This window comes from Egretta garzetta, unplaced genomic scaffold, assembly GCF_000687185.1.
Source record: "Egretta garzetta isolate BGI_Z169 unplaced genomic scaffold, ASM68718v1 scaffold28, whole genome shotgun sequence".
NCBI lineage: Eukaryota > Metazoa > Chordata > Aves > Pelecaniformes > Ardeidae > Egretta > Egretta garzetta.
In genome coordinates this window covers 352,758-366,373 of record NW_009260612.1, presented here as the reverse complement: position 1 = coordinate 366,373, position 13,616 = coordinate 352,758, and the positions used below count along the sequence as shown (strand labels likewise).

At 39.7% G+C, this 13,616-nt stretch overlaps 1 protein-coding gene across 1 annotated transcript in view; it reads left to right on the top strand.

The window, feature by feature from the left end:
- FANCM (FA complementation group M) overlaps window positions 1-13,616 on the top strand; it is an 82,899-nt gene that overhangs the window by 29,159 nt on the left and 40,124 nt on the right. The window contains exons 6-11 of the mRNA XM_035900443.1: window positions 34-166; window positions 2,311-2,439; window positions 2,952-3,053; window positions 7,827-8,020; window positions 8,681-8,887; window positions 12,005-12,239. Coding sequence (XP_035756336.1) covers window positions 34-166; window positions 2,311-2,439; window positions 2,952-3,053; window positions 7,827-8,020; window positions 8,681-8,887; window positions 12,005-12,239 — 1,000 coding nt within the window. The remainder of the gene's footprint in view (window positions 1-33; window positions 167-2,310; window positions 2,440-2,951; window positions 3,054-7,826; window positions 8,021-8,680; window positions 8,888-12,004; window positions 12,240-13,616) is intronic.

The following is a 13,616-nucleotide window of genomic DNA, read 5'->3' as shown; positions in this document are numbered from 1 at the left end:
GTATTTAATGATGCATCTATTTTGTTTTCACAGGGGATTCATCAAGGTATAATTGAAGGAGATTTTGCACTTTGTATCAGCTTATATCATGGTTACGAGCTGCTGCTGCAAATGGGAGTACGGTCATTATTTATCTACCTTTGTGGAATTATGGATGGATCAAAAGGTGAAATGTCTTCAGAAACATCCTTCCTTTTGTCTTCCCTCGATTTCATTTAATTTGCCACATTTCTATGGCTAGTTTTGCACAAAACAGCTTATCTAATGAATGGGTCACAAATGTAATTGGCATTTTGTTCCACTTCATCCCTACGGGAAATATGTTAGCACGAAGTTAAAGATACTCTGTTTAGGAAAGCACATGCGTTTATATGGCAGCAGTTCTGAAAAAAAAAATAATAAAGCACAAACAGAACTCAGAGTAAGTGGCAGTAATATCTTTGGAGAGACAGAATAACCATTAAAAAATTAAACTGAGAAGTTTGGTCTTGTAAAGCAATTCCTCCCCTCATGTATGCATGAGTTGTAAGCGCCTTTGCCAGAAGATTACAGGTTTGGACACATCACACCAGAATTTCTATCCGAGCTGTGCAACAACTTCTATGCTCACTAAGCAAAAAAGAAACTTGTTTTCTCTTCTGGCCTCAGTTTATATTCCTAATTCTATCACTGGCTTCTGTGAGTCTTTTGCAACTCTCCACAGTCGTTTTTAGACCTGCTGGGCCGTCATTGCTACCTGGAAGACCTGGTTTGGTACTGACATCTTTTTTGAGAGGGGAAAATTTCCACTTGGCAATGTCAGTCCAACAGCCAGTGTCTTCTAAACAGTGGATGCGAGGGGAAGGTTCTGGCTGTTCAGATTACCCCATGGTGCAGCACTCAGGTTTCCTACTTCATTTTGGTTTACGCCTAGCTTTGTGACTGTGTGGTAACTTAGAAAAGCTATTACAGCACTGCTTTAATTAAAACCTTATCGCCCTCTACAACTACCTGAAGGGAAGCTGTAGTGAGGTGGGGGTCGGCCTCTTCTCCCTGGTAACGGGCGATAGGACGAGGGGAAATGGTCTGAAGTTGCTCCAGGGCAGGTTTAGGTTGGACATTAGGAAAAATTCCTTCCCCAAAAGGGCTGTCAGGCTCTGGAAGGGGCTGCCCAGGGAAGGGGTCGAGTCCCCACCCCTGGGGGGATTTAAAAGCTGGACAGAGGAGGTGCTTAGGGCCAGGGTTTAGTGGTGGGATGGCAGGGTTAGTGAAGAGGTTGGGCTGGGGGAGCTTAAAGGGCGTTTCCAACCTAAGCGATTCTATGAAAATGACACTGGTTTGTCCTGTGTCTGAATCAAAAGCATACAGTGCTTGCTTCATATTATAGAATATCTATAGAGTATATTTTTATAATATGCATGTGTTAATAATTTCTCATTAAATTTATGCTTTTGACATTTTTACAATTTATTACTTTTGCACGTGCAGATTTTTACATTTCTGATGGTATAGTGCTGTTGTTAGACCTAGGCACCAGAAAGCATTCCAGGTATTTCCTAGTTTCTCAGGTTCCTTAAATCCCTGTCTGCTATTGAATAGAATGGAATATTTCAGTTGGAAGGACCCTACAATGATCATTTAGTCCAGCTGCCTGAAAGATGACTGTTGGAAAATAGTTCTAATAAATAGGTCATCTGTACTGGTTTTGATAAGTTTGATTTCTGGTTTGAGTAGAACAAAATTCTTGTCAACATTGACAGAAGATCATTCAAGGAACTTATGAAGTCTAGCTTTTTGTCTAGGTTCCCTTCTCTTTGAGTATCTGGCAGCACTTCACAGAATCATAGAAACACAGAATGGTTTGGGTTGGAAGGGACCTTAAAGATCATCTAGTTTCATCCCCCTGCCATGACAGGGACACTTTCCACCAGACCAGCTTGCTCAAAGCCCCATCCAACCTGGCCTTGAACACTTCCAGGAATGGGGCATCCACAGCTTCTCTGGGCAACCTGTGCCGGTGCCTCACCACCCTCTTTGCTTCTGGATTGGATGATTTTTCTACTGTTAAATGGTTGATGTAGGACTTCACAGTTTACCCACGGGACCAGGCTTTTGTTTATACATATGTTTTTAATGTTTAAATTCTATAATGGCACCTTCCCTGAAAAAATACTGATTCCAAACAATGTTTATAGCTTTAGAAAGTGTTAACATGTTATCTTTTAGCTCTTGAAAGGAGCTTGCTACTTCTGAGAAAGCTTGTCTTTTGGGTAGCAAAAGTTATATTCACTCCAGAGATTAAATACTAAGGTATTTCAACTTTTTACAAAGGGTTAACCCGTACGAAAAATGAACTTGGTCGTAACGAGGACTTCATGAAGCTATATCAGCAGCTTAGAGACATGTTTTCAGACACATCTCTGGCTTCAGTGAATGGAAATGTTTACAAGAGTAAAGCAGGTCAGTATTTCCCATTTAGGGACAGAATATTTACTTTCTGTGTAAATGAGACAGTAGATACCTCTACATAGTTTGTAGATGCAGGAAGCCATTCGTTGTGATACACTTGGTAGTGTTCTGTATTCCAGGTGGTTTTCCCCAGACTCTTATCTACCTACCTACCTGCCTACTTATCTTCTCTTGGTGGTTTTCCCTACCTTCAAACAAGTTTTCTGTGTTTGAAGTTTTGAATTTGATTTAAAATGAAAGGTTAAAATATTACTGTTTGTCTAGATGTCTTTCACAGTGTGACTGTAACAAAAGTAACAACACTTTCTCAAAAACTGAGTTTAACAAATGTGCTTCCATAAGTAGTTTACTGATTTGTTTGTTTAGGCGAATGCGATTAGAACTAGAGTCAGGAATTTGTATGTCTGACTTCGAGAATTATAATGGGAGGAAATGAAGTTCAGTTAACCCTCATACTTGTTGCAGGTTTAAATACATCTTTAATTGCTTTATTTCCTTTTCAGGGTTTGAAAATAAAAAGGAATTTATCTACAGCCATCCAAAATTAAGGAAATTGGAGGAAATTGTAATAGAACACTTCAAATCTTGGAAAAAGGGATGTTCTGGTAAGTATCAACAACTCAAAGAATATGTATCTGCACAGTTGAACCTGTGGATGAAAACAAGTAATATCTTAATGATTTATTTCCTAATTTGTTCAAGTGCTTCTTCATTGTCTTGTATGATTGTATATCTTCTGTGTGGCAAAGTCCTCTTTAGAAGAACTATACCGTAACATGTCTTTAGGAGAAAATATTCTATAAGCTATCATTATTAATTTGATATAAACCAGCTTAGTCGAACAGTTATAGTAAATTCATTCCTAGTGCTACTATGTCTCATGATTGTCATAGTCACAGAATTTGTTTTGGAAACCATCTTTCAGTGCAGTGCTACCATTACCTCATGCAAAGTTGGATGAAATGTACTTATGGAGCTTAAGGATAAAAGCTCTGATATCCAGCCTGCTGCTAAGGATGACAAACTCTGAGGCATGGATCTGAAGTCTAAAACCTTCAATTGCATTCATCTATCTTTCTTTTTTTTTTTTTTTTATCTTGACCAAAAGGGAGAACAAAAACACGTCTCTCAGTAGCATGAGATTATAAAGTAAAATATTCCAAATCATTCAGCTATCTCTGGGTTTAGGAAGTTTCAGCTTCTTGACCCAGTTGTTGCTTTTGGAATGATGACATCAGTAACATTTTTTTTTTTTGCAGTTTCTTCACTCTTTTCCCTTGTCTGTTTGGATATTGGTCTCTGTGAAGTTCTGATAATTTCTGACCTGCCCTTCCGTTTTGGTGCTGTGGGGTTTTTTGGTTGGGGTTTTCTTTTTTTTTGTTTGTTTTTTTTTTTTGTTTGTGGTTTTTTTGTTTTTTTGTTTCTCTTGTCTTGGATGCTTGATTCTCAGAATAGACTTTAAATGACGGCTATTTTCTAGTAGCAGTCTAAGCAACTTGAAGTTTCCTTATTTCAGTTTTTGTTAGTTTATAATATGTCCAAAGGCATTTAGTTAAATTAGGTTGTTGGGGTTTTCCATCTATACTTCTCTCTGTCCTCCCTGCCTCCGTCCATGCCTCTGTCTTGTTTTCTGTAACATCTTTCTAAACTATTGCCTTCTGTTTTCAAATTCTGTGTTCTCTACTGGAGTTACTTTAACAAAGTTTCATTTAATACTCTTCCATCTTCTTTTGATAGCATGGATTTTGCTGTTATATGAATCCCATCAGATATGTTTTTCCTTGCAATGTTGGTGAGACATGTCTCTTATTATTACTAACAGGTAATTAATATACAAATGTTTTAGTTTTGTGGTTTGTGTCTGTGTGCATGAACCTCAGAAGCGAGTGGGCATGAACCGTAAGTTTTTACTGTTACAAACACAAAATTACAGTAAATGTGCAGGAAGAAATACATGATCTTCTATAGCATAATTGGCAAGGCATGGTAGCATATCTAGTCATGGGGTAGGTAGGTTTTCTTGCTGTCCTTCCTTGCTCCTGATCCCTGTAACCTCCTTTATCCTCATACTAACGTGCAAAGCAAGGCCACGGGGAATATGCAGTGTCCTGAACACAGTTCTCTCAATTTAAAGCAAGTACAAAAGACCAGTCCCAAAATCTTTGTGTATAACTCAAGGCTAGAAAGCACTGTACAGTTTGCAGTTTGATCACAAAGTTGGAGGCATTCTGGTAACCTCGGGCACATATAAACTCCAGCTTGTGTCTCCTAAGCTTATGCGTCTCCAGCCCAGATGCACTGGGCAGGTGACAGTAGTAGTGAGACACTGTGAATTTATCTATTTGTCCTACTATTCACTGTGTCATATCGTCTCTGATGATACCTTTTGAGCAATAACCCCAAACCTGTATGTCTACTCTTACTCCCTGTTTTTTGCAAGTAAAGTCTAAATTCACACGTACGCAAGTAGCTACACCCTAAATCCTGGTTTTGGACTCTGCCTGAATAGCGTACACACCCGTGTCCTGATTTGTCCCTCCTCCAGACAAGAATTTCTCATGAGTTCTGTCAATAAAAACTCGGATTCTTACTAACATTCCAAACATAATGGTGTGTATCTTTGCTCCATCAGAAGGGTCTAATATATGTGATAAAATAAAAGCCTAAGTCATTATGTGAGCTGTGGAAAATACATTCAGCATTTGTTTAAAGAACTCATGCAAGTGTGTAGTATCTCTAGGGAAACAAAAAGGGGAGCAAACAAATCTCCTGAACTTAACTCTGCTTTGTTGCAATTATGCATTACTGAACTCTGAAACATAATTTACTGTGTTCATACCTGGGTAATTTTTAAAATTAATAACTACTTGTGCAAAGCATCTTCTTCAAAAGCCCCACATTTGAGGCAGGAGAGTATTAATAACCTCAGTCATCAGCTACGTCAGGAACAACACTAGCTCTTCTCCTCCATTTGAAATGCAACCTCTCGGGTGAGAACTTGTGGGAGTAGTGCCAAGCTGCCTGTGCAAACTCTGAACCGTTTCTCACTAGTGATCAACCAGGTTAAGTTTGAGCTTCCTGACCGCGTAGCCATTGCCCCTGCTTTGCAAGATGCACCTTCCAGCAGTTCAGGTAAGGGCAAGCTCACATGCTGGCCAGCCCTTAAGAAATGTTGGCTCAGCATAATGAGCTTCTCCCAGCTCATCTTCTGTACCTGCATTACTTGTCAGAGTGACTATGGGCTGCGAATGTCTTGAATTTTCCAAGTCTGGTTTTGGATACGGTCAAGGAGGTAATGGCAGCAGTGTAACATTTTGTAACGTACAGCCACAGATGCTACTGAGCATTATTGCTATTCCAGTCATGAGAATATGCTAAAAACAGATATAGAATAACCATGTTCAGAATAAAGTTAGTGGAGGAGAGTAATATGAGCTCATGTAAGAAAGATATATCCAACCTGCGCTTATTCTGAAATGTATGGCTTGTCAGTCTGCTCAGGGCGGCAAATTATGCAGAACACATTATATCAGTGTTGCAATTGTCTGGTTTCTAGCTAAAAATATTGAATTATATTCACCATTTCGCTTCTCAGCTTTCACTGGGGTCTGGTTTCTGTACTTGACAGATGACCTCCATATCACCTGCAATTTACTGAAACAGTGCAGTAGAATATCATAGAGTAATTCAGACTGGTTGGAAGGGACCTCTGGAGATCCTCTTGTCTAACCTCCTTGGCTGTCAGCATCAGAAGTGAAATTGGTTTTGACCAGAGGCAGCCACCTTCATAATCCACCTGTGAATTCAAGGCTCATCTTTAAAAGAAATGGAGAAAATGGTTAGCTTCAGCTTCTCCTTTTTGACTTACTGCTGAAAGCGTTTCTGCATGTAGATATGCACACCGAAAAGCTGCAATGGAATTTCTGATAGTGCCTCAGAAGGATATATATATATGTATATATATACACACACACACACTTACCCGTTACACTTAATGCTTTAACTTCAAGCAACAGCTTGATGCTGGAATTACAGGCGTAGCATGAAACTGTTGTCAAGCACCAAGTTAACTGTTCTTCGTCTGTTCAGGGAAACATTTTTTTATGCATTCAGGCTTGAGAATTTTAATTCCTTGTCTAACCTTTCTTTTAATGAGATATAAAGGCGTTTTGTGGAGAACTGTGTAAAAGAGGAGATCTTTATCCGTGGACATCTATTTGATTTTGCCTGTGGGCTATGTCTAGGTGATGCATGCAAGCTGTGCCACTTTCAGTAATTCATTATATCCTTTTAGAGATTCTTTTTTAACCTATACTAAGCTTTTACTTTGTAGCATGCAGTAATGAGCATGTTGGTTTAGTGTTTGGATAGGATAAACAGAAGCTGACTGTTCAAGATGTGCATGTTGCTTAGATAGCTTTTGCTCGTGCTCATAAAGGCAGATACCCTTAGATGTTTAAAAAAACAAAACAAAACAAAAAAACAGCAAAAGAAGCGGAGTACCCAGAAGACAATATCCGTGTTGGTATAACATGAGAAACATGGGTTTGGCCAAAGGCACCTTGCTAAGAATCTGTGTATCAATGCAATTATTTTTCCCCTTTCTTTGAAAAGGGAAAAGTTATCCTTGCTATCAAAATGAGAGATCTAACCAGTTGTGATGAGAGACCATTCAGGAGCAACAGATTACAATATTAAGGGAAGTTTTTTGCACATCTCTGTTGTCATGAGGGGACCCTAAGCTGTGGAACTAGAGACAGCTCTCTGTAGTAAATCACAGAAAGCTGATATACATCTTCACTCCACCATGCTGCACGCCAGCCTAATGGTAACAGTGGGTTTTATCGCTATAGGTTGCTAACCTCATCTAGCTTTGGGCATTGAAGTTCAGATTTAAGAGTCACATTGTAGGCTCTTTGGAAGAAGGCATCTTAAACTTTATTGCCACCAAACCCGAGCTTTTCAAAGTAACATTAGTAACGGTACCTCAGATATAAGGCATTGTCACCATAGTAGGTGTAAATTCTCCAAAATTAGAATCCTGCTTTGATTCCAAAGAGGAATTGTTTGAGCATCTATATCTCAGCATTTTCTGGGAGGTTGGTCTAAATAAGCTGAGAGGCTCCTAATTATCAGTTTTCTCTACTGCTTTTTTAAAAAAATTTATTTACTTAAATCTTTTTTAATTAAATTTATTTTAAAGAAAATGTCTTTGAAAAAATCAAAATGCAATATGCTTGACGGAATCTTCCCATTAAGTGAGATGAGAGCTGTGAACGTGTAGCTTAAGGGATGACCTGTCCTTACTTTTTTTTTTTAATGTAATTATTTTTAAATCAAACATAAAAATGCTTTTCTGGCTTTTTAAAATGAAACAGATCAAGTCACAACTGAAAGCACATCTGTGGACACTGTGGATACCAGAGTGATGATCTTCTCATCATTTCGAGATAGCGTGCAAGAAATTGCAGAAATGCTTTCCCGTCTCAGTCCAGTTGTCAGGGTCATGATGTTTGTTGGCCACTCCACAGGGAAGAGCACAAAGGGCTTCACACAAAAGGAACAACTTGAGGTAAAGAAAAGATGAGATTTGTATTGGGAAATAGTGATAAAAAGTATTAATTGTGTAAATAACTACATGAGTATTGATATAGATTCTATGGCAGTGACTGAACTTTAAATTGTCATTAGTACGTGCCTATGTGTTCAACTGCTTTCAGAGTATCCAGAATTATACTCGCTGAACAGAATGTGTAAGTAGAAATATCTTCTATATTTACACTATATTAACAAATCCTAACTTTTATAAACTTGAAAATCTGGGCAAATATTCAAATACCTGCTTAGGGGATTTTTTTTTTTTCTTGTAGGTAGAAAAAAATAAGATATATCCTTAAATTTTGATCTAGCAAAGTTTTAAAAAAAAAATCAAATATTTAATTGCAAAGTTGGGAAAATCAATTTTAGAAGAATGCCATGATTGGAGTCAGAATGAGGTGTGCTTTTTTTCCTTTATTTTAGAATTGAAGAGTTGATATGTTGATGTTGGTAACATTAGCGCATGGTATTTGATGATGAAGTAGCAGTTGACAAATTCAGAAAGATTCAGTTTTGTAGTTTTAAAATATAAATTCTTTTTTCTCAACTTCTGTCTGAGCCTAGAAGAGCTGCAAAGCGTGTGTTAGGGGCTTCCTGGCTAACCTGTTAAATCTAATTTTAATCACTTATTCAGGTGGTAAGACGCTTTCGTGAGGGTGGGTATAACACTCTGGTCTCTACCTGTGTTGGAGAAGAAGGCTTAGACATTGGAGAAGTTGATCTCATCGTCTGCTTTGACGCTCAGAAAAGTCCAATTCGCCTTGTGCAGAGGATGGGGCGAACGGGGCGCAGGCGGCAAGGCAGGATCGTTGTCATCCTCACCGAAGGGCGGGAGGAACGGGTGAGTGTGGAGCATTCTTGTCGCTGGGAAAACAAAGTGACTTCTTTAGTCTGTTCCAGGAAGCTACATACTGTGCGTTAAAAATCACAGCAATCCTGAGTGCTCCCAGCAACGTTTTAACTGTCCCTACAGGAAAGTATAATAAATAGCCCACAGTATTCCAAAATATGTGCACTTCCTCAGTGTGAAGGGCTTCGGGAATAACACATATTTTGTAAATGATAAACTGAAACACAGAAAATACAGAGGGTTTGCCAAGGGTACAGGACGACGTGTGGAAGAGGGAGGGCTGGAAACTCCCGCTCTGAACTGCTGACGACACTGCGCGTTCCGACAAGTGCTTAGTGGTAGCAGACTTGCGTGTGAGGTCTGAAGAGATCAGCTTAAGTGGAAATCTACTTTTGCTAAATTCCTGAACCTCAGCACTTGACTCAGAGTATAATTAATCGTCTCTGAGTGCAGGCTGCCCCTTGGGAAACTAATGTACCAGTGGAAATCTAAGCCGGGAGAACTGATCTTCAGCTGTACCAGCACGCTGCCCAGCTTCATCCCGCAGCCGCGCGAGTGCTGGGTCTGATCCAAGGAAGCCAGCGGGGCAGGGTTTGGGTAGGAGGAGGCAGGGCAGTCCCTGTTGACGTCACTTGTTGGTGAGACTGGTTGCAGAGGAATATGAACCTGCATCTTCACAGTTTCACCATGCAACCCCTGTTGGAATACAAGCCGTTTTTAGGGTGCGCCTCACTGGTTCTGGCTGAAAATTCATTTTGTTCTTCGCTGGTTTTGTTTACTTGCAAGGTTGGTTCTGAGTTGGATCAGGTTTCACGACAGAAGTTTGAGATCTGTGTAAGCCAATTGTAACCCCCAAATTTCAGAGTCTTGCTATTATTTCACTTACTCCAGTGGATGTTGTGCCTCCGGTTTAAATTTGTGGGTAGCAGGGATTTAATTCTAAATGAGGGTCCAAAGAATCCTACCTGAGGCAAAAAAGCTGCATTGAAGGGGTGAGAGTTAAAAATTATAAAAGTGAATGGTATTTTCTCATGCTGCTTATGAAAACTGATTACTACTGAAAGCTCTGCTCTGTAATGAAATATTAAAATGGTCCCTTAAATTCCGTGGAGTTTCACTTAAGAACCCAGTAATCCAACTGCTTCAGATTTTCTCAGAAATCTTTGAAGCAGATCCTTCCCCCAGGTAGATTAGTAATTTTATAGAACTTTTTTGTTTTGAGATCATGAAATAAATTTAGTTGCTGAACAATATGGTCTTTGGTTGGTTGGTTGGTTTTGCTTGGGATTTTTTTGATTGACTCTCCTTCCAGATGTGTTAACGTGGAGATTTTTCCCCATCATGTAACTTGCAGCTAAGTCATTAATGGTCTGATGTTAACATGTGGGAATTTGGTTTTCTTTTTTTAAAAAATCAAACCACTTCAAGTCAATTTTAAAGCTTTTGAAGAAATTTTATTGGGAAAAATTGGAAAATACAGGTCTGGAAGTTTGACGTTTGACAGGAATTGTGGTTACAGAAGCTTTTATCGCTCTGCTCGGGTCCTCTCCTCCCCACGTGTTTCCCGCCCAGTTCGGCTGTCCCGCGTGGAAGCGCGCTGCGCCCGGCACACGTCACTTGTTGGCACCCTGCTGCTAATGCCCTGCGTTGCCTGAGCGTTTGGCTTACTGATCTTCTGCCTCTCTAGGTCGGCTGTATTCCGAGGTGTGCTGTGTTTTGGCTGGGGTTTTTAAATGCCTTGTGACAGCTCGGCTGCACGTGCCTCAGCTCGGAAGGGGGCTGCTAGCTGCAGGCTGAGACCGAGAGAAGGGCACAGGGGGCTGACAGCCTCTCAGGCTCCTGTCAGGCCAAGCTGATGCTCTCCGGGAAACAAAAGAAAAGGAAAACGCTGTCTTAGTAAGAGCAAAGGAACAATTCTGTTAAGCAATGATTTTGCTAATACAATTTCTTTTTCCATAAAAAGACTTTTTTGCCTGTTCTAGGATTAAAAGGTATTTATTGGAATGCCAGCGGGATGGTATAACAGAGCTAGCCATTAACCTCTTCCAGTTTTGTTCAGAGAGCATCTTTTTGTGTCCATCTCCTTTAATCCTGGCTTCCAAAGATCATCTCTCCCCAAAGAACATAGCTGCCATACTCGGAGCACTTGGTCTGCTAACTGGGCACGCCGTCTCCATCCGTGACCTGTAACAGAGACTCGGAGAAAAGTATTTGGACAGGAAATGTTCAGAGGGGGGACCAGTTTCTTTCCTTAATTTCTCCATCTGTGTCTTGGTGTCTATGTTGCACAATAAAAATGGAGTGCAATTATAAGGACTTGGGGCATGTATGACATGAACAAATACTCTTATGCCTTTTTTTTGCTTGACCTCCCTTCTTTGTTTCTGATGCAATCTAATTTACGTCATCCCTGTATCTATTGCAAATTGTAAATTCCCCCCGGTAAGGGCTGTGTTTCTTTTTCTCTCAAGTGCTGTGCCTACTTCTGATCTATTTACAGAGTGTAAGAAGCTGCACTTTTCTTAATATTTTGTATCGTTTGCAACTTAAAGAACAATCACTGTCCTTTGGTACTCCTTGCTTTTGTTACATTTGCTCTGAATGTTTTACTTAGGCACAAAACAATGATAATTCAAATTGAATTTGACTTGGATATTTTAGTATGGAAGCTCTTTAAAAAAAGACAATTCCCCCCCCTGAATTTATCTATGTTTTAATGTATTCATTTTCAGATTTTTCAAGGCAATCTTATTGCTGTGTTGTTTTCATCTATGCCCTTCTGTTCCTTTGCTCTCTCTGCATCCGTTATAATGTGGGGGCACACTGGGAGTCTTGAACTTGCAGTTTGAGAAATGCACAAGCAGTTATGGTGACCTATCAGACGATATTCACAGAGGAGGGTTGGCTCTCAGGGCCTTGCATCATATTTTGGTTTTGTTTGGGGAAGAAAAGAAAAAAGAAAAAAAACCAAAACAAAACCAAAAAGCATCTTGATGACGGAACACAAAATAATGAGAAACCCCTCAGACACTCAGTTGTTCTTTTGCTTTTGATCAAGTTATGTGAAAAAACAATCTAACAGCATATAATTTATCCTCTCTTTTACAGACTTACAATCAAAGCCAGTCTAACAAAAGGAGCATCCACAAAGCTATTTCAGGCAACAAACTACTTCATTTTTATCAGCATAGCCCACGTATGATTCCACAAGGCATAAATCCACAGTTGCATAAAATGTTTATTACTGCTGAAAAATATGAACCAAGCAATTCGAGAACGCTTTCCAAAGAGAGAAGGTCTAGTTCCCTCCAGCATAAATCTGCTCTCTTTTCCTGTGTCACCGGTAAGAGGATTATGGTGTTTTTCTAAGCACTGCGTAAGCTGCTATCTCATGTCGTTATATTACAGCGTATCAAAACTACATGCTCACATGAGTTTTGGGTCTAGCAAAAGTGTGATTTCTGTCAGCTGTAGCCTTTTGACTGTGATAGTCTGCTGACTGCTGCTTTGGTTCCCCCTCCTTTTCCTTTAACATCCTCAAATTGCAGCTCTGTCCTTGAATGACCGTACTTCAAATCAGACGTTTGTTTCATCTTTCTCCATAGAGCTTCTCGTGGAGTCAGTGACCAAAGGTCAGAAACTCCACCTACAAATAGAAGAGGAAAATGTTAATGATGTCTTCTGAAGGCTTCTGATGTACCCATGTCAGGTGGCATAATTGTCACTTTAATGTTTAGTGATACCAAATCTGGTTTTGAGCTGTAACAGTTAGGCTTAGTGCTTTCATTAATACAAGAAAAGTATGTCTTATACCTTTGTAAATGACAATAAAACAGAAGTGCTTGAAAACTAAAGCATTTTGAGGGGAGGAAAAGGAGAAATCAAGGGTGGGATATTTGTGAATTGCACACACCCTTGGAGGAAAATCAATGCAAAAAGAGAAATGGCTCTTTAGCTGATGTAGTTACATGGCACTGAAATGTGCAGCAAACTGAACAAAATTATAAGATAGGAAGAAAGAGCTAAGTTTTATAAATACTTGGAAATTGTTGTGCTCTGTCTCTTTAGTTCAGTGCTTTCTGTAAAGCCTTGGGAAACTTCATATTTCAGTATCTGGGTAGTTAGACTTTAGAGTTAGTGGTTTTTAAATGCTTCTGGTCGCAAAAAATTCTTATTATCAAAATCTACATCTGATCTCTTTCCAAACACCTTCCAGGGCAAACAAAAGGCTGAACAGGGAAGGGAAAGAAAGGGGAAGAAAGCTACAAAATCATGCAGGGGAAAAAAAAAAAAAAAAACAAACCAGCTTCCCCTTTGGCCTCCAGAACAGTTCATGCTATCTCCCATTTTGCAGGGTAGAAATGTAATGGAGAAGAATTAGTAGCAATAAATCAATCTGTACGTGCCATCCTCGGTGCAAAGGCTTTGTAAGCACGCCTGTGCTGCAGACACCGCTGTGGCCCGGTTGCGGTGATGCTCCTGGTCATGACATTTCCCGCTGTGCCTCTGGAGCCTTCTGTAAGGCGTGCTCATCCGGCTTCTGTGCTCAGCCCACGGTGGCCAGTGAGGAAAGCCGTGGAAGGAACAGACAGACACAACTTGCAAGAAAATAAGCAGAGCAAAACATGGACTTAAAATAATCATTTTAGAATGTTTCTAAGTCTGCCCTAGAAAATAGAAACGAGAGGCAGTAAGAGCATAAAGAAGATAATACGCTGAA